At 43.3% G+C, this 21,120-nt stretch overlaps 1 protein-coding gene across 2 annotated transcripts in view; it reads right to left on the bottom strand.

The window, feature by feature from the left end:
• Window positions 1–21,120, bottom strand: part of slc4a11 (solute carrier family 4 member 11) — a 179,683-nt gene that overhangs the window by 59,562 nt on the left and 99,001 nt on the right. For both annotated transcript variants that reach the window (XM_079528367.1, XM_079528368.1), the window contains exons 6-7: window positions 2,842–2,923; window positions 1,955–2,078 (exon numbers count right to left, since the gene is read on the bottom strand). In XM_079528367.1, the coding sequence (XP_079384493.1) occupies window positions 1,955–2,078; window positions 2,842–2,923 (206 nt within the window). The remainder of the gene's footprint in view (window positions 1–1,954; window positions 2,079–2,841; window positions 2,924–21,120) is intronic.

Genomic DNA, 21,120 nt, shown 5'->3' with positions numbered 1-21,120 from the left:
TGTGTGTGTGTGTGTGTGTGTGTGTGTGTGTGTGTGTGTGTGTGTGTGTGTGCGCAGCGCACATGTACTGTAGGGGGCTTCTAGACTGGATATGAGCAGCACTGAACAGTAAATAGAAACCAGTCTTTCCCACAGGTACTGATTTAGATGACATGAAGGCTGTTTTAATTACATTTGAGTTGTTTATACACTATGCAGAGGCAGAGCTCCACACTACTATTTTACTTCAAAGAACCACCATTTGTTTTCCTTCGTATTAATTGTTTCTTTGGTAATAGTTAGACATATAACTAAGTAAGTAATAAATAAAGACATTTAAACGCACTAAAAAAGATAAACCATGCACACGCACAATCACGTTAATTATCTGCTTCCACATGGACAGTTTACAAATTAATGTGATATAACCTATACTTATTATATGGATTATATGGAAATTAGCATCTCTCCTAAATCCTGTGTGTTTACGCTACATTTTTTATATAATGTTCATTAATATACTCTGTCCCGTCCAAATAAACAAATAAAGTAAAGTAAAGTAAAGTTATAAAAATGGGGCATATTTGCAATTATCTCTGGCGTTCCTGTTTTGATTATTGAGACAATAAATCCAACGTTAATCAGTACTTGAGTAGTTTTGTTCACTAAATACTTTCTTACTCACTTTTACTTGATTCATATTATTCTGAAGTACCGGTAATACTACTCTACTACTACTTGATAACTGTTTTTAGATACTCTACCCACCACTGCAAATACACCAATGGATTAACACTAGATATAAAAGACAATTGAGCAACTCAATTTCATAAAAACTTCCAACAATTGGAAGAGAAAAGAAAACAGGACACTGGACTGACGTTCAACAACAATACAAAGTGAAGTTAAACTGAAATGGGCGGCGGTGGCTCAGGGGTAGAGTGGCTGGATGGTAACCGCAAGGTTGCCTGTTCGAACCCGGGCTCCCCCAGAGTTAGTGTCGAAGTGTCCTTGAGCAAGACACTGAACCCCAAATTGCTCCCGATGTGCTGGCTAGTGCCTTGCATGGTTTCTGCCGCCATCGGTGTATGAATGTGTGTGTGAATGGGTGAATTGATGCACAATCTATGTAAAGCGCCTTGGATAAAGGCGCTATATAAATGCACCATTTACCATTTACCAAATGGAAAGGAGATTTGAAAATATAACAACATAAAGGGTAATGGAGCTCGTAAAACCCCTAACAGCCCCAGGAACTTAATATTAATGCACTTGCTTGGAGGAATTTCAGTTGTTAAATATTATCTCGGCAGCCTGCCAGACTCGAAGGCCTCTGCATTATTTCAATGTAGTCAGGAGGCCCTCACACTTACTGGAACACTCAATACTTTCTCTTACAGTTCAACCGAAGTCCAAACAAAATACATAAATAAATTAACTATCTTCAAAAATGTTGTCGGACTATAACTGAATCAAAATAAGAGCCAGCTACTCCAGAAAGGTTGTATTTATTTATTAGCTGTGATGAAAGCTAGAAGCATCGTATGGGGATTTGGATACTCCTTCGCCTCTTACATATTGAGTACTTTCTACTTTTGGTACTTTAAGAACATTTTGATACCAATACTTTTGTACTTTTACTCAGGTACGTACATCTTGAATTCCGGACTTTTACTAGTAACAGAGTAATTCTCCATTGCAGTATTGCTACTTTTATTTTACATATGAGGCCTTTTTCCACCACTGTCTCTGTAGCTGTCTAACTGCTGCAGGGAGGTTGTGTGGAGTGGACAGTAGGTATTAACTACAACTTTACCAATACATGACATTGATCATGGGTTCAAAACCATGCATCTCATGACCTGTGCTACACGATACATATAGCCCTCTCCTCTATTCTAACCCCCTCTGATCTGTCACTGTCCTCTCTGAGTAATAATAAAGCACAAGAGCCATTAAAAGCAATGTTAGTTACCATTTTGAGCGGGGCCAGTATGAGGATGACGTAGCGGACCTCGCAACAGTTTTCCCCCCAGTTCTGAGGTCTCTCCAGGCGGGAAATGCACACGTGACGCCTCTGGAGGCTTTTCACATTACAACTGGAGGAGGGAGAGAGAGATAGGGATAGAATAGGGGGAGAGAGAGAGAGAGAGAGAGAGAGAGAGAGAGAGAGAGAGAGAGAGAGAGGACAGAAGGGAGGCAAAGGGTGAAAGAGGATAAAAACAGGAAGAAAAAGAGGGAGGAAACAGGTAGATGTGGAGAACAAGATGGATGGATGGGTGGAAAGGACAACAAAGGGAGCAAAGAGTGAGACAGGGAGAGAGGGAGTGAGACAGAGAGAAAGGGTGATGGGGGGAAAGAGGGAGAAAATAAGTGACAGTGGTAGTGAGACAGGGGGGGGGGGAAGAGAGTGAGGTGTGGGGGGAGAGGTAATGAGATGGGATAGTGTTTTAAATGTCAGTGTTTCACCTCATTTCCATAGATTAACCTCTCTGTGTGTCGAATGCATGCAAATTAACACACACACAAACACAGTGCAAACACACAGGCATGCTCAGTACACCACAAAGGACACCCATACTGCACAGAACAAATGCAGAGGTGTAAATTAAGTCCAAATGACACAAAATAAACACATTTTAATTTATATGGATTCAATGAACATGTGCAGTGCTCAGGCCTTAATAAAGTCACTTTTAGGTGAACTATTCCTTTAAATATAGAATGACACAGTCAAACACGCGCGCGCGCGCACGCACGCACGCACACGCACACGCACACGCACACGCACACACACACACACACACACACACACACACACACACACACACACACACACACACATGCGCACACAGTACTTACATGATACAGAGCCAGGACTGTTGGTACTGGATACCTGTGGCCGTGGCCGTCACTCCCTGGATGGTCTCTGACAGCAGGTGGACTGCAGACGACAGGTCAAAGGTCACTCACAGGAAAACGAGCTAAGGTCAACTTCCCATCTGGTGTCTACTCTCGTACACTCCCATTCACTGTGCTAATTGTGGTCTGTGTGTGTGGGTGTGTGGGTGTGTGGGTGTTCGTGCGTGCTGCGTGCGTGCGTGCGTGCGTTTATTATTTTATTTTATTAAGAGCTACAGTATCCATGCATAGACAGAGAATGATGCCTAGGCACCGCTCTGGGGTACAAATGACTGTAGCAGTTTAAATAGTAATGTGGGCTGTTTAGTTGTTTTGTTTTGCACTACCACTACATTATACATCTTACAGCCACATTATACAATATAGAGAATAAACCCGCACACTCATCTGCTCCAATGTCATTTATTGACAACATTTCAAGCCAAGGCTCTTCATGGGGTCAAATTCGAGGGTTTATTCCATTTCTCTTGACTGTAAAAGGGAAAATAAAACCTTCTGGTTTTCAGTCTGGATTAGAAGATTGTTCACTGTGTTGTTGGCTTATGCCAAGCTTTTAAAAGTCACACACACATACACACACACACACACACACACACACACACGCACACGCAGCCGCGCACGCACGCACGCAGCTGCGCACACACGCACGCACACACACAGCCGCGCATGCACGCGCGCACACACACACACACACACACACACACACACACACACACACACACACACAACCCACACACACACACACACACACACACACACACACACACACACACACACACACACACACACACACACACACACACACACACACACACACCGTATGTAGAATCAAACTGAATTAACACATCTGCAGAGGCCAAACAGGAGAACTCTCATTAAAATCACAGTTTGTTTGCCAATTAATTGGGGGCCCATTGGCAATACCCTCGCGGCCCACTACCACCAGTGGTCTGCAGCCCACAGTTTGAGAATCATAAGCATAAAGCATGTCTCTAAATCCTCTCTAAGCAGCATGCATGGACACTCATCAAAAATGTCATTATGCTGCCGAGTTTAGTCGACGGAAATCATTAACCGTGTGCAACTCGCTGAAGCCAGTTCAATTTCTCCTAATAATAACTAGAATTCTCCCTCTCCGAGCCACCGTGCTGCTGCCTGAAGGGGACATTCAAGTATTCAAGGATACTCTTGATGAGAGAGAACTTCCCCCACATCTCAATCCACACCACACCTGTTTGCTTTGCTTCTTGTTTTACTCGTTCCGATTCCTCACATCTACTGATCTTTTCAGATGGGCGGGTCCGCGGCCGCCAAATACATCAATTTGGGGATCCTTGACTTGAAAAAGTTTGAAAACCACTGCCTCATTGGACGGATTACAGGGAGAAAATGTTTGGTGTCAGAATCAGTGGGGCTTATCATTTAGCCATCAGCATCATTCACCCGAAGGCTGTCTCTCTCTCTCTCTCTCTCTCTCTCTCTCTCTCACTGGTTTCTCTTAATCTGTTCCCAGCTTTTCTCACAAATATGTCTCTCTCTCTCTCTCTCTCTCTCTCTCTCTCTCTCTCTCACTGGTTCCTCAGCTTTTGTCACAAATATGTCTCTCTCTCTCTCTCTCTCTCTCTCTGCATATACCCTCCTTTTCCTGCGCTTTATATACTACTCTCTCCATTCATATGACTTTTCCTCTCTCCCTGATTTTATTCCTGTCTCTTTCTTCAATCTTGTCTGAATGCCTTTGTCTCTCCTCACACTCGTTTACCCCTCTTGTGTCCGTCTATCTCTGCTCTCTCCTGCCATCTTTATCTGTCTTTATGCTCTCCTCTTTACTCTCTCTCTCTCTCTCTCTCTCTCTCTCTCTCTCTTTCTCTGGCCATCTCATCAATAAGGCATCCTCCATTCATGCCAGAAAATGATGGGTGTCACCATGACAACAGTATCACAGTCCTCAAGGAGTGAGTGACTGAGAGAGAGAGAGAGAGAGAGAGAGAGAGAGAGAGAGAGAGAGAGAGAGAGAGAGAGAGATACTGGTAGGGAAAATAAAAGAAAGAGGGTGGACATGTAGGCATAATGACAGAGAATGACTGAGAGAGACAGAGAGACAGACAGACATGCAGGGACATGCGAGAGCGGGGTAGAGAGAGAAGGGGGGGGCAAAGAAGTAAAGGACGTGGACTGGGATTCAATTCAATTAACAGCAGTAAAGCCTGAGAGGCAAGAAGTAATCATCAGAAACCCTCTACTTCTCGCTGATGTCAGTGAGAGAGAAACAGAGTTGGAGAGTAAAAGAGAGAGAGAGAGAGAGAGAGAGAGAGAGAGAGAGAGAGAGAGAGAGAGAGAGAGAGATTTGTGGTCTTCCATACCAACAAGCTGCTTGGCCAATGTAAGAAATATGGAGCGTCTGAAAGATGACAGGGAGACAGACTGACAGCGAGACAGGGAGACAGACTGACAGCGAGACAGGGAGACAGACTGACAGCGAGACAGACAGACAGACGGCATGGCAGCTTGCCTCAAGCCTTCTAGATTACTGCAAATCCTGAGCTGCTACAATATCACCTCCAATTCAACTTTTTTCAGGTCAAAGAGAAAAAATATATATATAAAAGACAGGAATTATTTTCTTTTTCCCTCTGAGTTAAAATTGAGGGTTCTGTAGAGCTGAATTGATAGAGCAAGGCGCTGCCATTGAGGGTTCTGTAGAGCTGAATTGATAGAGCAAGGCGCTGCCATTGAGGGTTCTGTAGAGCTGAATTGATAGAGCAAGGCCTGTAGAGCTGAATTGATAGAGCAAGGCGCTGCCATTGAGGGTTCTGTAGAGCTGAATTGATAGAGCAAGGCACTGCCATTGAGGGTTCTGTAGAGCTGAATTGATAGAGCAAGGCGCTGCCATTGAGGGTTCTGTAGAGCTGAATTGATAGAGCAAGGCGCTGCCATTGAGGGTTCTGTAGAGCTATATTGATAGAGCAAGGCGCTGCCATTGAGGGTTCTGTAGAGCTGAATTGATAGAGCAAGGCGCTGCCATTGAGGGTTCTGTAGAGCTATATTGATAGAGCAAGGCGCTGCCATTGCTAGGATTAGAGCTTCAATTCCCTGCATAGCTCAACAAGTCGAGCACATCACCGAATCTGTCAGGGTTAGGAATTCTACTCCCAAGATATGTGAGACAATGTTAATCATATCAGCATATCAGAAACTATCTGAACCTACATTTATTCTTCCTTCTTTGTAATTTGAGATTGTTGTCTTGATTTATTTTGAAATGATGAACCCATTAACCATTACTTACATAAAAATAGCAGATACAAGCTATGATGCAGATCTTTTAATATATACTGTATATATATATATAGTAAAATATTTGCTTCTGGGGGTTCCTGGAACAGATTATTTTGAGATGGGGGGTCTGCAGACAAATACATATAATTATATCATTTCGAGCACCACTGATATAGCAACATGATTTATTTTTAAACTGTTAGGCTTTAGAAGACTTTTTAAAATTGGGTCTCAGGTCTTTATTGGTTAAATAACCTTGTAATTTATTGTATTGACCATGTGTCATCGTTTTAGAACATATGCTGATAACCAAACTAAACTATGCATCCACAGCATAGGATAACTAACATGATGTAGTGTCACACATCACCACACAGAGGCAAGCTGACGTCTTTGTATTGTCACAGCATGTCTGCACATGTAGTCACACAGGAAATGTTCCTGTGTCAATATAGGAAGAAAAAACTGAAAAGAATGTTCTACCTTTTCTCTCAGGCTCCTGGTTCATTATTCATCAGTTTTCTGTCATGCAATAAGCATTCTAGGGAATAGGGATATATGAATCTGTGTAGCATTTATCGCCTGGGTGAGGAAGCTTGAGCATTGGATTCCTTGTTATTATTATGGGATTTAGTAGATGACGGAAAAATCGGATATGTTTCGTGACGATTTGTTGATATATCAAATATGAAATATAGATTTTTAAATGTGTTTATGCTCATTTTCATCAAGTAATTTCCATCGAGTTATTCTGCTGTTGCACTCACTGTACAATACATCACTTAATGCCGAGCGTGCAGAATTATAAATGGTCAGGGTTGACAAACACAACCGCAATCACAACACTCTCAAGTTTGCAAACACAACAGCATGTAATTAATACTAATTATCCCTTGCACTAATAATAGGATATAGTCAGTGCCAGTACTACAGTACATATTTAAACCTGGCTTAGGGCAACAACAGGTTTGTCATTAAGAGTGATCAAGTGAGTACATAAACAAAACTCATGCATACAAACACATAATAAATGAACTCATCTACTAAGAGATTTCTACATGGTTTCATCAGCTTTTGGTACACACACAAACAAACCCTGCTGTATCGGATTCAGCAAACAGGGCATTTTTTTCACACACATGCATATCAAATGTGACAAACTTAAAAAGAAATGTGTTGACGAAATGTCAGGAAGGAGCTGAGAGCAGGCGGCTGCATTGTTTCCTTTGATCTCTCTGTGTGTGTGTGTGTGTGTGTGTGTGTGTGTGTGTGTGTGTGTGTGTGTGTGTTTATATCCGTCAACTGTGTTTTCCACACAGTTTGGTCTGAGGGGTGATTCGGTGAAAAACTGTTTATCATTTTCACAATTCCCACAGGGATAATGGAATCTCACAAGTTTAGGGGATTGAGGTTAAGAACAGATACGGGGCCTGGGCCGGTTTAGCGGTCCAGGCACCTTGGCTGGTAATCCAGCATGACAGTGTGTCGCGGGTTTGAGTCCCGATCCCGACGAACCTTGCTGTGTGTCTTCCCCCATCTCTCTCCCCGTTGTGTATCTATCAATAAAGGCAAAAAGCCCCCCAAAAAATATTAAAAAAAACAGACACAGGTCCAAACAGAGTCATAATAATATTGTTTTGTTTATAGACAGCATGTGACACTTCACAATGGCCTAATTTCAATGCATTCACCCGTGAATTCATTTATAGAAAAATATAGTTTCATGAAACATTATTCAATGAACGAGTTGATTGAATACTTTATTGACATTGTTTGTTTCTATTGTAGTCCATTAAACATTCAACAGTCAAACATTTGGATAAAACAACAGCACACACAGAAAAAAACACAAAAATATATCAAATCTAAATATACAGTTGAAATTCATGATACGACATATGGAGAATGTCACAAACAGGGAGTGAGCCGTTTGCATCCCGGGGGGAGGCAGCTGGGGAACAAGTTTAGCCAAGTCCAAATTGAATGTTCATGGAGACATGCTTTTAGGTCATCCTTCAACTCTAATGGGAAAGAACTTCATGTTATTCTCTCCTGATCATTGCTGATCACAGGACTCACAGGATCCACTTGGGTATTTATAACAATAAACAGACCCAGCACCCTGGGTAATAGAATGGGCCCAATCTGGATCAATAGACACAAATAAACAGACCCAGCACCCTGGGTAATAGAATGGGCCCAATCTGGATCAATAGACACAAATAAACAGACCCAGCACCCTGGGTAATAGAATGGGCCCAATCTGGATCAATAGACACAAATAAACAGACCCAGCACCCTGGGTAATAGAATGGGCCCAATCTGGATCAATAGACACAAATAAACAGACCCAGCAGCACCCTGGGTAATAGAATGGGCCCAATCTGGATCAATAGACACAAATAAACAGACCCAGCACCCTGGGTAATAGAATGGGCCCAATCTGGATCAATAGACCCTAATAAACAGACCCAGCAGCACCCTGGGTAATAGAATGGGCCCAATCTGGATCAATAGACCATAATAAACAGACCCAGCAGCACCCTGGGTAATAGAATGGGCCCAATCTGGATCAATAGACCATAATAAACAGACCCAGCAGCACCCTGGGTAATAGAATGGGCCCAATCTGGATCAATAGACCATAATAAACAGACCCAGCAGCACCCTGGGTAATAGAATGGGCCCAATCTGGATCAATAGACCATAATAAACAGACCCAGCAGCACCCTGGGTAATAGAATGGGCCCAATCTGGATCAATAGACCATAATAAACAGACCCAGCACCCTGGGTAATAGAATGGGCCCAATCTGGATCAATAGACCATAATAAACAGACCCAGCACCCTGGGTAATAGAATGGGCCCAATCTGGATCAATAGACACAAATAAACAGACCCAGCACCCTGGGTAATAGAATGGGCCCAATCTGGATCAATAGACCCAAATAAACAGACCCAGCACCCTGGGTAATAGAATGGGCCCAATCTGGATCAATAGACACAAATAAACAGACCCAGCACCCTGGGTAATAGAATGGGCCCAATAAACAGACCCAGCACCCTGGGTAATAGAATGGGCCCAATAAACAGACCCAGCACCCTGGGTAATAGAATGGGCCCAATAAACAGACCCAGCACCCTGGGTAATAGAATGGGCCCAATCTGGATCAATAGACCATAATAAAATATTGACCTGAGCCTGAACGGGTCTCAGTTATTGTCTCAGCAGGTTTACATTTTGTGTGTAGTAGGAAGACAACCACAAATTTGAATTTGAAATAAGAATAAGAGTAAAGCTATAATCTGGCTGTGGAAACAGTCTCTTAAGCTCCATTCCCACGGCAATGTCAAGCCAGTAATCAACGGGTAAATTCCCATTTTGGCATCTTGTGGGAACATGTATTGGTCTCGAATGCTGGTTTATTGCGCTCCACAAATCTACCACATCCTACCTTGCTGGATTTTCATGAATGTTTTCCAGCAGCTGGTCTGTCAATGATAGCTTATCATGTCTGTAGAGTATGACGTTAGTTCTATGAACATGCAGATGCAGCTCGCCAGGATGCTCTCAATAGACCGGCCTGAGGATGACAGGCTCATGCTGAATTTCTTCAGTTGCCCAGGCCTTTTCACCACGTGTGTGGGGTTCTCAGAGGTGTATACGCTGAGAAACGATTGACCTTCTCCAGTGTAACACCGTCGATGGAGATGCACTCTCTTCTCTGCTTCCTGTAGTCAACTATCATCTCTTTGTTAATCTTGACATTGCTGTCTCCTCATCGCTGATCTGATCAGGCCCTTCACTCACTGTCGTGTCGTCATACTAGATGCATACTAGTTGCTAATATTGGAGCTGTGCATAGCATCCATGCAAACGTTTGTGGACAGGGTGTAGAGGTGAGGGCTCGGCACGTAGCCCTGAGGAACTTCTTCTGATTAGGTGCTGAAGTCTGATTAATTCTTTTTTTAAGGAAAAAAAAGTCTTGAAAAGGTAAATTATAACCAAAAGGGGGGGGGGGGGGGGAGTTTTTTTTTAAATAAAAGCTATTTGGTCTGCAGATTCTTTCATTATGCCCATTCTCACCAACGGGCAATGGCCAGACAGGAAGTCCAGTATCCAGCTGTACATGGTCGTGTTCTTCCCCAGATCCCCGAGCTTAAGGTGTTGAAAGCTGCGTTGTAGTCGACAAACAGCCATTCGCACACAACAGTTATTCCCCTCCGGGTGAGAAAGGGCAGTGTGAAAAGTCATGGCAATTGCATCATTCGGTTTGACAATATACAAATTGCCATGGGTTCAGCATGGCAGACAATACACAGCAGGTGAAGCTTTGGCATAGGTAGTATATCATGCACTTCCCCACATGGCAAGAAGCAGGTTAAATCATTGTAATCAACCATTGTAAAGTGTCAAGCCAATTGGGATGTGCGGACACATAGAATATTGAGATTCCCCGTAGAAGCATTAGATTTTCCTGTGAATGTGACAAGGGACAATGTTCTTTTTTGCCAAGGTGAACCTGTTATAATCACATGCTCCTACCATTATATATGTATAGGCCTAGAGATGAATGTAATAACACCCTCTGATCTTATGGTGCAACAGATAAGCTCTGGCCTCAACCATTGTTCTGATTGCATGCGTCAACATCACGCACGCATGCACGCACATGCGCACACACACGCACACGCACACACACACACACACACACACACACACACACACACACACACACACACACACACACACACGATGAAATGATACATTTCCTTCAAAGTCAGGAGGGTGTTGGCACAGGGCTATTTGAAGGAGGTGATTAAGACACAGGGTGATGGGCTCGGAACACTCATATCAGATTACAGTCCAGCACAACCAATCACGATGCTGCATGTAGATGTCGGCATGGGGAGATGAGAGGATGGAGCTGTCAGGACTGGGTTGACGGATGCAGGTTCTAATCCCCCCTTTACCCCAATGCATGTATAACAACTGCCGAGTACATTGATGGCCTGTACTTATGTGTATATAATGTCAATGTCATACAGAGTTTATGTGTAATGAATTATATGAGCAGCTTTTGTGGGTTTAATCCCCCATACTTTCATGTGTGCATTACAATTACTTGTTTACAAACATTGAGACTGCACGTGTCGTGCACACATAGTATATGAGCGTAGTATATTTCAAGAAGGAGAGATCACAGTAAACATCTTCCCCTGCGCTGTCTGGGAGGACAGTAGCGTTGACTGATAAGCGATCTATCTGTAGATCAGGGCTTTGGGAAGTGTGAGGCACACCCCCTTGTGCACAACAACAGCGTTGACGCTTGGTATTATCTATCTATTATTATTTGAGAGAATTCCACACACAATGCGAATTTTATGGCAGCTTTGTGCGCAGTTCTGGTGGCCATAGACCGTGACCTAGCTATGTGCAAGAGCTGTTCATGCCTGTGCTTTGTGGCCGTGACACGTCACTGACTTCACCTCTGCGTTTTCAAACCAGCTTGGTGGGTCTTCGAGTCTTCGACTACTGGCCAATCACAGCGAGGCTTTCCTAGAACTGCGGTGAGCTGCGGAACGCTCGCCCTGTAGTTTAACTACCTCTCTCTATCCTTGCTCGATTACAGAGCGACCACACAACCTGCCCAACACAGTGAGACAACACACGGTCAGTGGCCAAAGACACATCGCTGTCTGCCTTCGTTGAAAATGTACGCTTTGTGTGTCTCACTCGGACACACGATATTCACGGAGAAAACAACAACACGGATGCATGACGTTAGACGTGAGCTTCTAATTAATTACGTTTACGTATATATACACTGATGTCTGATGTCTGAGGCCTCATACACACGTACAGAACACAAATGTTTGGTCAAACCATGTGACTCCCATTGGAAAAGCATTGAGGCGGCCATCAAACACAGACAGAACATGCGTTCTGCATGTGTGTATCAGGCCCGCCACGACACCTCCTCCTTTTGGGATTAGACCGCGTCTCGCAGCAGAGCCACACGGGGAACGTTTCCGGGGGGTGCGTGGCAGACAGGCAGCATCGGCATTTCGGAACAACATTGAACACGGTCGCCTACCACTTCTCCCCTGCTTCTTTCTACCACCACGCAAACGTTTAAACTGCACGCGAGTGACACACTCCTCTCCCAATACAACAGGGTTTTTCGAGTCCCAAACAACGTTTCGAGAGCACAACATGGAATGAGCGGGTCCATTTGGCTATACACGCCCAAAGCTACATTACTGTGACAGCGCAATGAACGCCATCCCATGCCATCTATCCATCTATCCATCTATCCATCTATCCCTCTATCTATCTATCTATCCCTCTATCTATCTATGACAATCTATCTATCTTATATAATAACATTAATTTTGTGCCCAAGTTCAACCCAACTTCCCAAGATCATTCGTTAACAATTCCCTCCCAATCAATGTGATCTATTATATCGCATTACCCACACTGTACATCATTTCCTGTTCATATATTAGAACAGGTAAGGCCCTAGTATATTATATACCCCCACCAGTGTGCGAATAATAGCAGATGCTATTAGGTAGGTAACTTTTCAAAGCGTTGTGTTAATTAATATTGAAGCATCTCAGTTATGCAGCAACCGACCAAGGGAACGGATTCACAGCATGACGCCGTTGTTGTATGACAATGTCCACAACTGGGCACGCAGGACGTTGATTTGAAGGGGCTAGCTGAAGAGAGCTATTGACAACTGTAACACAGGACAAAAAAGGAGGATTACTCATTGCTGGGGTTTGTCTGTAATCATTTGATGACTCAATGGATCGACCCAGTCCTGAGTGCTGAGCGGGAGGGAAAGGGCGAGGGAAGGACATGGATGGAATACTGATGGTGATTGGTAACAGAAAGAAGTGAGGGCCACTGATTGCGGCACCTCACTGGTGGCCAATGCTGACATTTTCATCCAATTAGCACAGCTTACCATCGTCAAAGAAAACGAAACTTTGAGACTGGACTGCAAGCGGCAGGAGAGAAGGGGAGAAGAGGAGAGAGATTAGAGAAACAATTTAGTTAGATCTTTATCAATACAAAGAGTGATCGATAAACAGGCGATATCTACGGAAGCAAGTACTCAGATGTACAAAGACACGCGTACTCACATGCTCACCGAGGCGGGTGACACTTGCATGCACATACACGCATATTCACACAGTACAATATCACAGCACACACTACGCACAATCACAATTACACACACACAGACACACTTACTCATTCACAGGTACGTACTTTAAAGTCTCCGGCTGAAGCTGAAGCTTCATTTCCTGCACTCCTGTCTCATGCATATTAAATATCATCTCTCAGTGCACCCCAACCCCAACCCCACGCACGCACGCACACACGCACGCACGCACACACGCATGCACGCACGCACGCACGCACGCACACACACACTCTCTCTTTCTGTGGTAGCCGCCACGCACTGCAGATCTTATCTTGATTAGCATCCACATGCCATTATCGCAAATTGGATTTTATCATCGACAGAATTCTACATTCAGCTGGAGCCAAAAGAAAGAAGTAGGGAGAGAGAGAGAGAGAGAAAAAGAAAAACATCCCAATATTTCATTGAAGAAAAATAAAGATGGGAGACAATTACATGGCTGGCTGTCACTTTTCATGTGAATAAAAGGGGCTGAAATTAATGGTTTCAGTGTGTTAGGATTGTGATCATTCCTCCAGATTGGTGGGGTGGATTTTATTTTATTTTGTATCTTCTCGCTGTGGAAAAGTCATGTTTTCAGCCTGCGTGGGATTGACGTGTAATTAGAAGAGAGAGGCATAAACACATAAACACTTTTCCTGTTGAATGGAACCAATTGCCTCATGAATTCAAGGCTGCCATCATGGAAAAAACATGGAACTGCAATTTCGGCAGCATTGTTTGTTTTCTCGCTTGGATCGAGAGTTTACACGCTTGTTTCTGTTTTGAGTGCATTTCGAGTGTACCGGTATTTCATGCCCATTTGAGCTTTATGAAAATGTTAAAACCTAATTGTGTGATCCCAGAAAGTACGTGACCGTCAATGAGAAGTCAAAGCATTCTGCTCCTGCTTTCCTGGACAGTATATGCTCTTTGCAGACCCGCATCGTTTCCCATCAGCAGCACCTTCTATTAAAGAGAGGATTTTCCTGCTATAGCGTATTCACAATAATAAATATACAAGGGTTTTCCTGAAGTGATCCGAGCTAAAATAAATAAACAAGGAGGAAACAAACAGGGGGAGGATTATGTAAATGCAGGCAAAGTACTGAGCCGACTAGACCGATCAAAGGTGACAGCAATTCCGGGAGAAAATGATGGTACAGTCATCTCGACTAGGCACAGAGCCACAGAGAGCGGAACACACTGTAGCTGCTAATGTGTCAGAGGAGGAGAGAGGGATTAGTGAAAACAGAGGTGGATCCATTCATACCATCTTCATCAACATCATTTCCTCCTCCATTGTCATCGTAATCATTGTGACCGAAACCATATTCAAGATCGCTGTCGTCGACAATCAACAAACAGGTCCTCATCACCACCACTGTTGTCAATGTCAGGACTATTCACCATCATCATCAGACAATATCATTGTAATCTTATTAATCATCGTAATCGCCTTCATCATCATCATAGTGGCACAGTGTTGCCTCACACGCAGGTCCTGGGTCTGAATCCGTGTGAAGTTTGAGTGTTCACCCCATGTTCACGTTGGTTTCCTCCTGCACCAAAGGACATCCAGTACTGCCGATGACTGTCCAATGCTCCTAATGCTTAGTATACGTCAAATGTTGAAGACAAATCATCAACGATCATTGTCATCATCATGATTTCATGAATATAATGTTTTTGTTGTATTGCTGTGGAAACTAATATATATACTTACTGCCGCAGTGAAATATCTTTCTTTTCCACATGCATATTGTGACAGCTGTGTGCTAATATGGAATCTCAGGAGGAAAGGAATTGAAGAATGGGAATGTGGCCTCTTCTCCTCCTCTCCTCAAGCAGGGACTAAGACTAATTATCTCTGCCTGCTTTCATCTTTTTCCTTTCTCTAACTCTCTGTTCTCTCGGAGGCCTGTTATAATGGCCCCCGTTCTCTTTATCTAGTCCTTTTTTCAGTATTACGCACCAAAATGAGCTGCTCTGCTCACCGGCTATATCGCCCTCAATACGGGGGATTGAACGTAGATAGGAGAGAAATTAATACCTGGAGAGGTATATGTTGTCCTGCTGATAGTATAGCTTGGCATAGCCTTTGTTTGGCTCCCGCAGAGAATGATGAAAATATTAACCACTTATTTACTTGACTGGCATCCCCCAAGGCTCTATACTTGGTTCACTCCTGTTTCCCCTAAACGCCAATTATCTTTGCCGAAAATAGAATGATCTACCAATCTGATCTACAAGCCTATAATAATTACCACTTGGGAAGGTCACTGCATTGGTTTCTGCATGGTTTCATTCCAAAACGCACACTATATGAAATCACATATTTCCCATAATATAGGCCGACAAGAATCCAATTGGTTTAATTTACAGCCATCAGAAGGTGTAAAAATGGTCTGGCAAGTGTCAGTAGTGAATGATTGGACTTTTGTGTTACAATACAGTACGGTTGGAGGCCATCGATATTGTCCTTTTCTTTTTGCTGAGATTTGTGTGATCTGCGCAAAAGGACAGTTAACCCATTTTGGGCGGGAACCCCTTTTGGTGTTTTAAACATTATGTTATAATTTAGCTATTGAAAAATAGCAGATCTACAAGCTCATAGCGCGCCACCGAGTGGCGCGCTACGAGCTTGTAGGTCTGCTATTTTTGAAAAATCGTGAAAATATTTATTTCAGAAAACTGGAGGATTTAGATTTTTTTTAAATTTTGAGTCAGGCCTAAATGGGTCAAATGATAAGGGACAATATCGGTGGCACCCAACTGTATGGGCTGCAGTGACACGTGCCACTGCCAACAGAATTGTTTTAATGCCACCACTTACTGCATGATGTTATGTTTTACGCAATTCCCAAATGTCTCATGACTAGAATATCACCTGGCTAGGAACCTTTCAGTTAACCAATTAAAAACCTATATATACGTACAGTACTGTTGACATAATCATGAATTGCTTAAAACTATATTTATTTTTTATCATTGTCTGGTTGTTGTTTTTGTCCAGTTGTTTGAGTGTGCAATGTTTAATGGACCGCAATGGAAACAAGCCTTTGGTTTGTTAAAAAAACAAATGTCAATAAAATTATTCAATCAATCAATGACCAAGGGCCCCCTGGACTCTATCCTTAGCACCCTTGTTTTTTCCATCTACACCAAAGCTCATGAGTCGCAACGCGACGCAATGTGAGCTTGTAGATCTCCAATTTGACGTTATGTTCACCTGTTGAGATGCGAGATGAGATGCCCAGAACAGCTGGGCCGCTAGTGTTCAAGTGGCTAAGACCGTGGCCATGGGGAGTGAGTGGCCTGCTTCTAGGGCAGTCTTGCAAATACATAAACAGTCAAGGACTGGAAGCTGAGGATGTCCTGGTCATCTGGTGGATGAGCCAGTAAATGAGCTTGCCAAATTAGCTGATGGTGCTGGTGGTGACAGTAGTGATGATGGTGGAGTAGTATAGTGTTGTGGTGCATGGTGAGCTGATGATCAGCCAGCAGCCGAGGCAGTCTGGAGAGTTTCAGAGAGGCCATTTGAAAAGCTAAGTGAGTAATCGATGACAGAAGTCAATTATCACCTCCCGGATCTGTCAGGGCCGTCTGTGCTGTTGAGGGGCACACACGCTCGTGGCGCACCCACATACATACATGCACGCACTCGCTCGCACACACACACGCACGCACGCGCGCACGCACACACGCACACACACACCACACACACACACCACCTCTCAGCAACCATCACCATCCACTGAGCTGTCTACTACAGTCAGTCACAGACAGATAGAATGACACCCGCCCTCCAAACTGTCTGGCTATTATTACAGTCTTTTTGAGTGGTGTAAACCACTCCTACAACTGGCTTTTGTGTGCAGAAAAAAATGAGCATGGTTGCTATGTTCAAAATAATTTCTGACGTAATTAAATCACACCCGGGTGAACTGGATGAACGTAGCAACCATGCTCATTTTTTCTGCACAAAAAAAGCCAGTTGTGAAATCACATCCGGGTGTGATTTCATTACGTCAGATCAGAGCTGATCAGGCTATATAATACCTTACCTTATATAATACCTCACGTCAGACATTACGTCAGACCACAGCTGATCATGCTATATAAAACCTTACACCACTCAGTTCACACGGGTGTGATTTTTTCTATACACACTGTTAGTCAGGCCATCCCCACTTACTGTACACTGCATGCATCCTGCATCAGTACTGCAGACAGTACATTGTTGCGCATTTAAGCTGCATTAACACTGTAGCCGCTTGAACAAATATGCCTTTGGCTTTTGTCCAGCCTCTATCCTGCATCAGTGGCAATTCTTTCCTGACTGTTACGAGGTGACACCAAAACCAGAACAGCGTAACACAAGCCGTGTTACAGTTAACTGGCTCCGTTCGGATTGAACCAGAAAATCATCAGACCCTTACTTGTAAATTCCAACAGCTGAAAAGACACTGTATCATTTTAGACCATACTACTTTTATTTACCCTTTCCCTTACCTCTACATGCTAGTAAAGTGATACACTATAAAATCTAGAGGTTTAATTTAACTGTGAAAGTGTAAAGCTTGACATATAAGTGTTCATTATTTACATTTTCTGAGATATACTTGCTGTGCAGCTAGGGCTGGGTGATATGGTCTAAACCAATTTTTTATTAATTTGAAAGTATAAAATGGGGAAATTAATTAATCAATAAATTAATCGATTAATTGAATAAGTGATTGAAACCAGATGATATATAGTCGATAGAAACGATATTGATATTATATCAATATAGTATCAATGTATTGCTCAGCCCTATGTGCATCCACTCAGTGCTTCTCGACACTAGGTTTCAGGGAGCTGGTCACTGTAGCTGTCTTGTACCATGTTGGACTTGGGATGCCAGATGAATGCAATTTATAATACCTTCCTAGTAGAACACAACACTGCCAGTAAGAGGCCCCGACACTCCTCTGCAGTGGTTTGACCATGCATCTGTATCTGTATCTGTATCTGTATCTGTATCTGTATCTGTATCTGTATCTGCATCTGTATCTGTAGACTGTAACAGTTTCATTGGAACCAAATGGGGAGAAGTCCATTTATACACTCTCTGAGTTAAAGAAACACTAAGGAAATGTATTGTTCGGCAATTCTGTCTTCTTCTATGTTTTGTAGGGGCGCCAAATAAGCGTACTGTTTTCCAAATGTCTAATTACCAGAGTGGCTCTCTCTGAAAAGATGGCAGAACTTGTTTTTCGTTGCTTTGCTTTGTACTTTAAATTCAATTCCCACTCCCTTCGTACTGAAGAGCTCATTTGAGTGTTTATCTTTATGCCTCTCAGGGAATTCTCTTTAATAAGGAAGAACTAGATTAGCATGATAACAATATTAGAACAAATTGTATATAGTTATATAAATCACAATAAAGCACAACAACAACACGGCACTCGAATGACTCTTAGTTAGATCATTACTCATTAGAATCAACGGCTGCAAGAAGAGGGCAAAACTTTTACCAACAACCCCAGGGGACGGCGCACAAGTGCAGCGCGTGTCAGCCCCGCGAACACATGGTAATAAAGTAAAACTTGGTAACAATAGATGGCGTTATGTAATCAAGCTGATTCTGCCCACACTAATGAGCTGTGGAGATAATGTCTTAACCAAGTGAGAGGTCTGCTGTATTCACACAAAAAGAACATGGAACCGAGGGGATGGCACTAATACCACAAGGATCCGTTAAATCCATGATACTGTAGGCAGTGGACCAGCCTATAGCAATACCTTACCTTCCATAAAGAAAACGGCTTCAAATATCTGTACCACGTGAAGTATGCAAGATTAACATTTCAAACAGGCACATGCAAAAGAGGGATTCAGTTCCTGTCCCATATCTGTACTTCTAAGTTCATTATGCGCTATATTATAGGATGTATGCTACACACATACAGGTATATACTATAGAAAGAGTTATACTGGGATAATACTGCATACTGCATATCAATAGCATAGTATTAATAATATTATGTACCATTTTGAGCCTTTTACTATAATAATCTGTTTCTTAAATATAAAGCAATGAACAGCACATGTCAGGCAATTCTGCAAATCTTAAAAAATACTAGATAAATTATTGGACTCAACTTTAGTTCATTTACCATTTGCGGTAAATTAAACGAGGCCAGGGTATGAAGAGAGGATGACCTCGTCAAAAAGGTGCACTAGTCAGACGAAGTAATGCCCTTTTTAGTGGCCCCAATCTATGTGGGCACATCCCAGCTGTCATACCTAAACCACGACCGCAGGGAATGATTTTCAATTGAGTTACTAGCATGATTAGATACGCAGAACACATCTCTTTATTTAAATTACGTTGCAACACATGTTTCTGCTTTCAACATCCTACCTTCATCCTGTGACAGCAAATGTGAGCTGCTCTATAGAAATCTGACCAATATCACAGAAGCTCACACAGATTGTCTGAACCAAAATTATATTCACATGGTTGGAAAGCTAAGTGTTTGTTTTTTACTGCGAGTTCACATAACGTGTCTGAAAACATGTCTTCATCAATATGTGGCTTGCAGTACTTCAGGAGAGCCTGCCATGTGACCACTACAATGACGCATGTATGTAAATGACATGCAATAAATGTAACGTTACATCATATCAGTGTCGGTCAAAGTAATGTTTACCTTTAGAAAGTATTGGGTTATAGGTGTGGTGAATTATGAATCAATAATTCTTACAATATCTCATGTTCGTGGGCCTAGCATATGGGTGATCCTGTTTATTCATTAGGTATAGTTAATTGCACCAGTCAGTTCGGCCCCAAAGTATGTGACTGTCTTTCCCACGCCGATCCCATGTGGTGAGGGCTTTGCCATTTGCTATCCTGTGCTATTTGTATGACAAAAGGAGTTCCAAGCTAAAACAGTAGATCAAAGGGCCACAGTGATCCTTCTAGGAATGGCCAAATGGTAGTCTGGTCCAATGTGTATTGTGTGGAAATGTACTTAAGCCGTTAGATTTCTATTGTCATTCAGTCAGTCGACCCGAGGCCGTGAGGCTGGAGGAGCCTATGCCATGTCTTGCTATGCTGTGTTGTCGAAATAAACATCAAGGAACATCTTACTCTGTCTGCTGCCGTCTCACAATTATCTCCGCTCTCCCGTTTTGGTTAAGTTTGTATGGTCTCGTGTCCAAAATACACGACAGATGTTGCCCTGAAACCCGGTGTCTTTGGTGCATCCAGTGCCAGGCAGCAGAGGGCCAGCGGGGGCTTTTGGATACTTCAGTCTAATTTTGGCGGTTGGAGGTTTGGTTTGATTTTTCGGCGAGGCGGCGTTCGTCTACAGCGGGAAGAAGTGGTCTTCTCTTCGGCGACGATGGGGACGACGGCGCAAGCGGTGCGCTCCGGATCTCCGATGTGGAACAGGGGGGAGAGGGCCTCTACAGCGCGTCGACGGGGAACAGCTTCTCTTCACGTCTCGGCGGGGAGCGGCGTGTCTCCAACCCGAGGGGACGTCTCTACACGGCCTTCACCGAGCAGCGGACCGAGGGGGTTCATCGGCGGTCCATGCACGGGGAGAAGGGAGCGATCAGCGCATGGCTCGATTCATCAGCGGAGGTGGTCACGGACGAACGGCGACCACGTTCATTTCATTCTTCAGAAACAGCGGATCTGCAAGCTCGTTTTGCGGCGTTTCTTTGTTTCGATGAGGCCTGTAGCTAC

Source organism: Electrona antarctica (genome assembly GCF_951216825.1).
Source record: "Electrona antarctica genome assembly, chromosome: 18".
Classification (NCBI taxonomy): Eukaryota; Metazoa; Chordata; class Actinopteri; order Myctophiformes; family Myctophidae; genus Electrona; species Electrona antarctica.
This window is presented reverse-complemented; position numbering and strand designations above follow the sequence as displayed.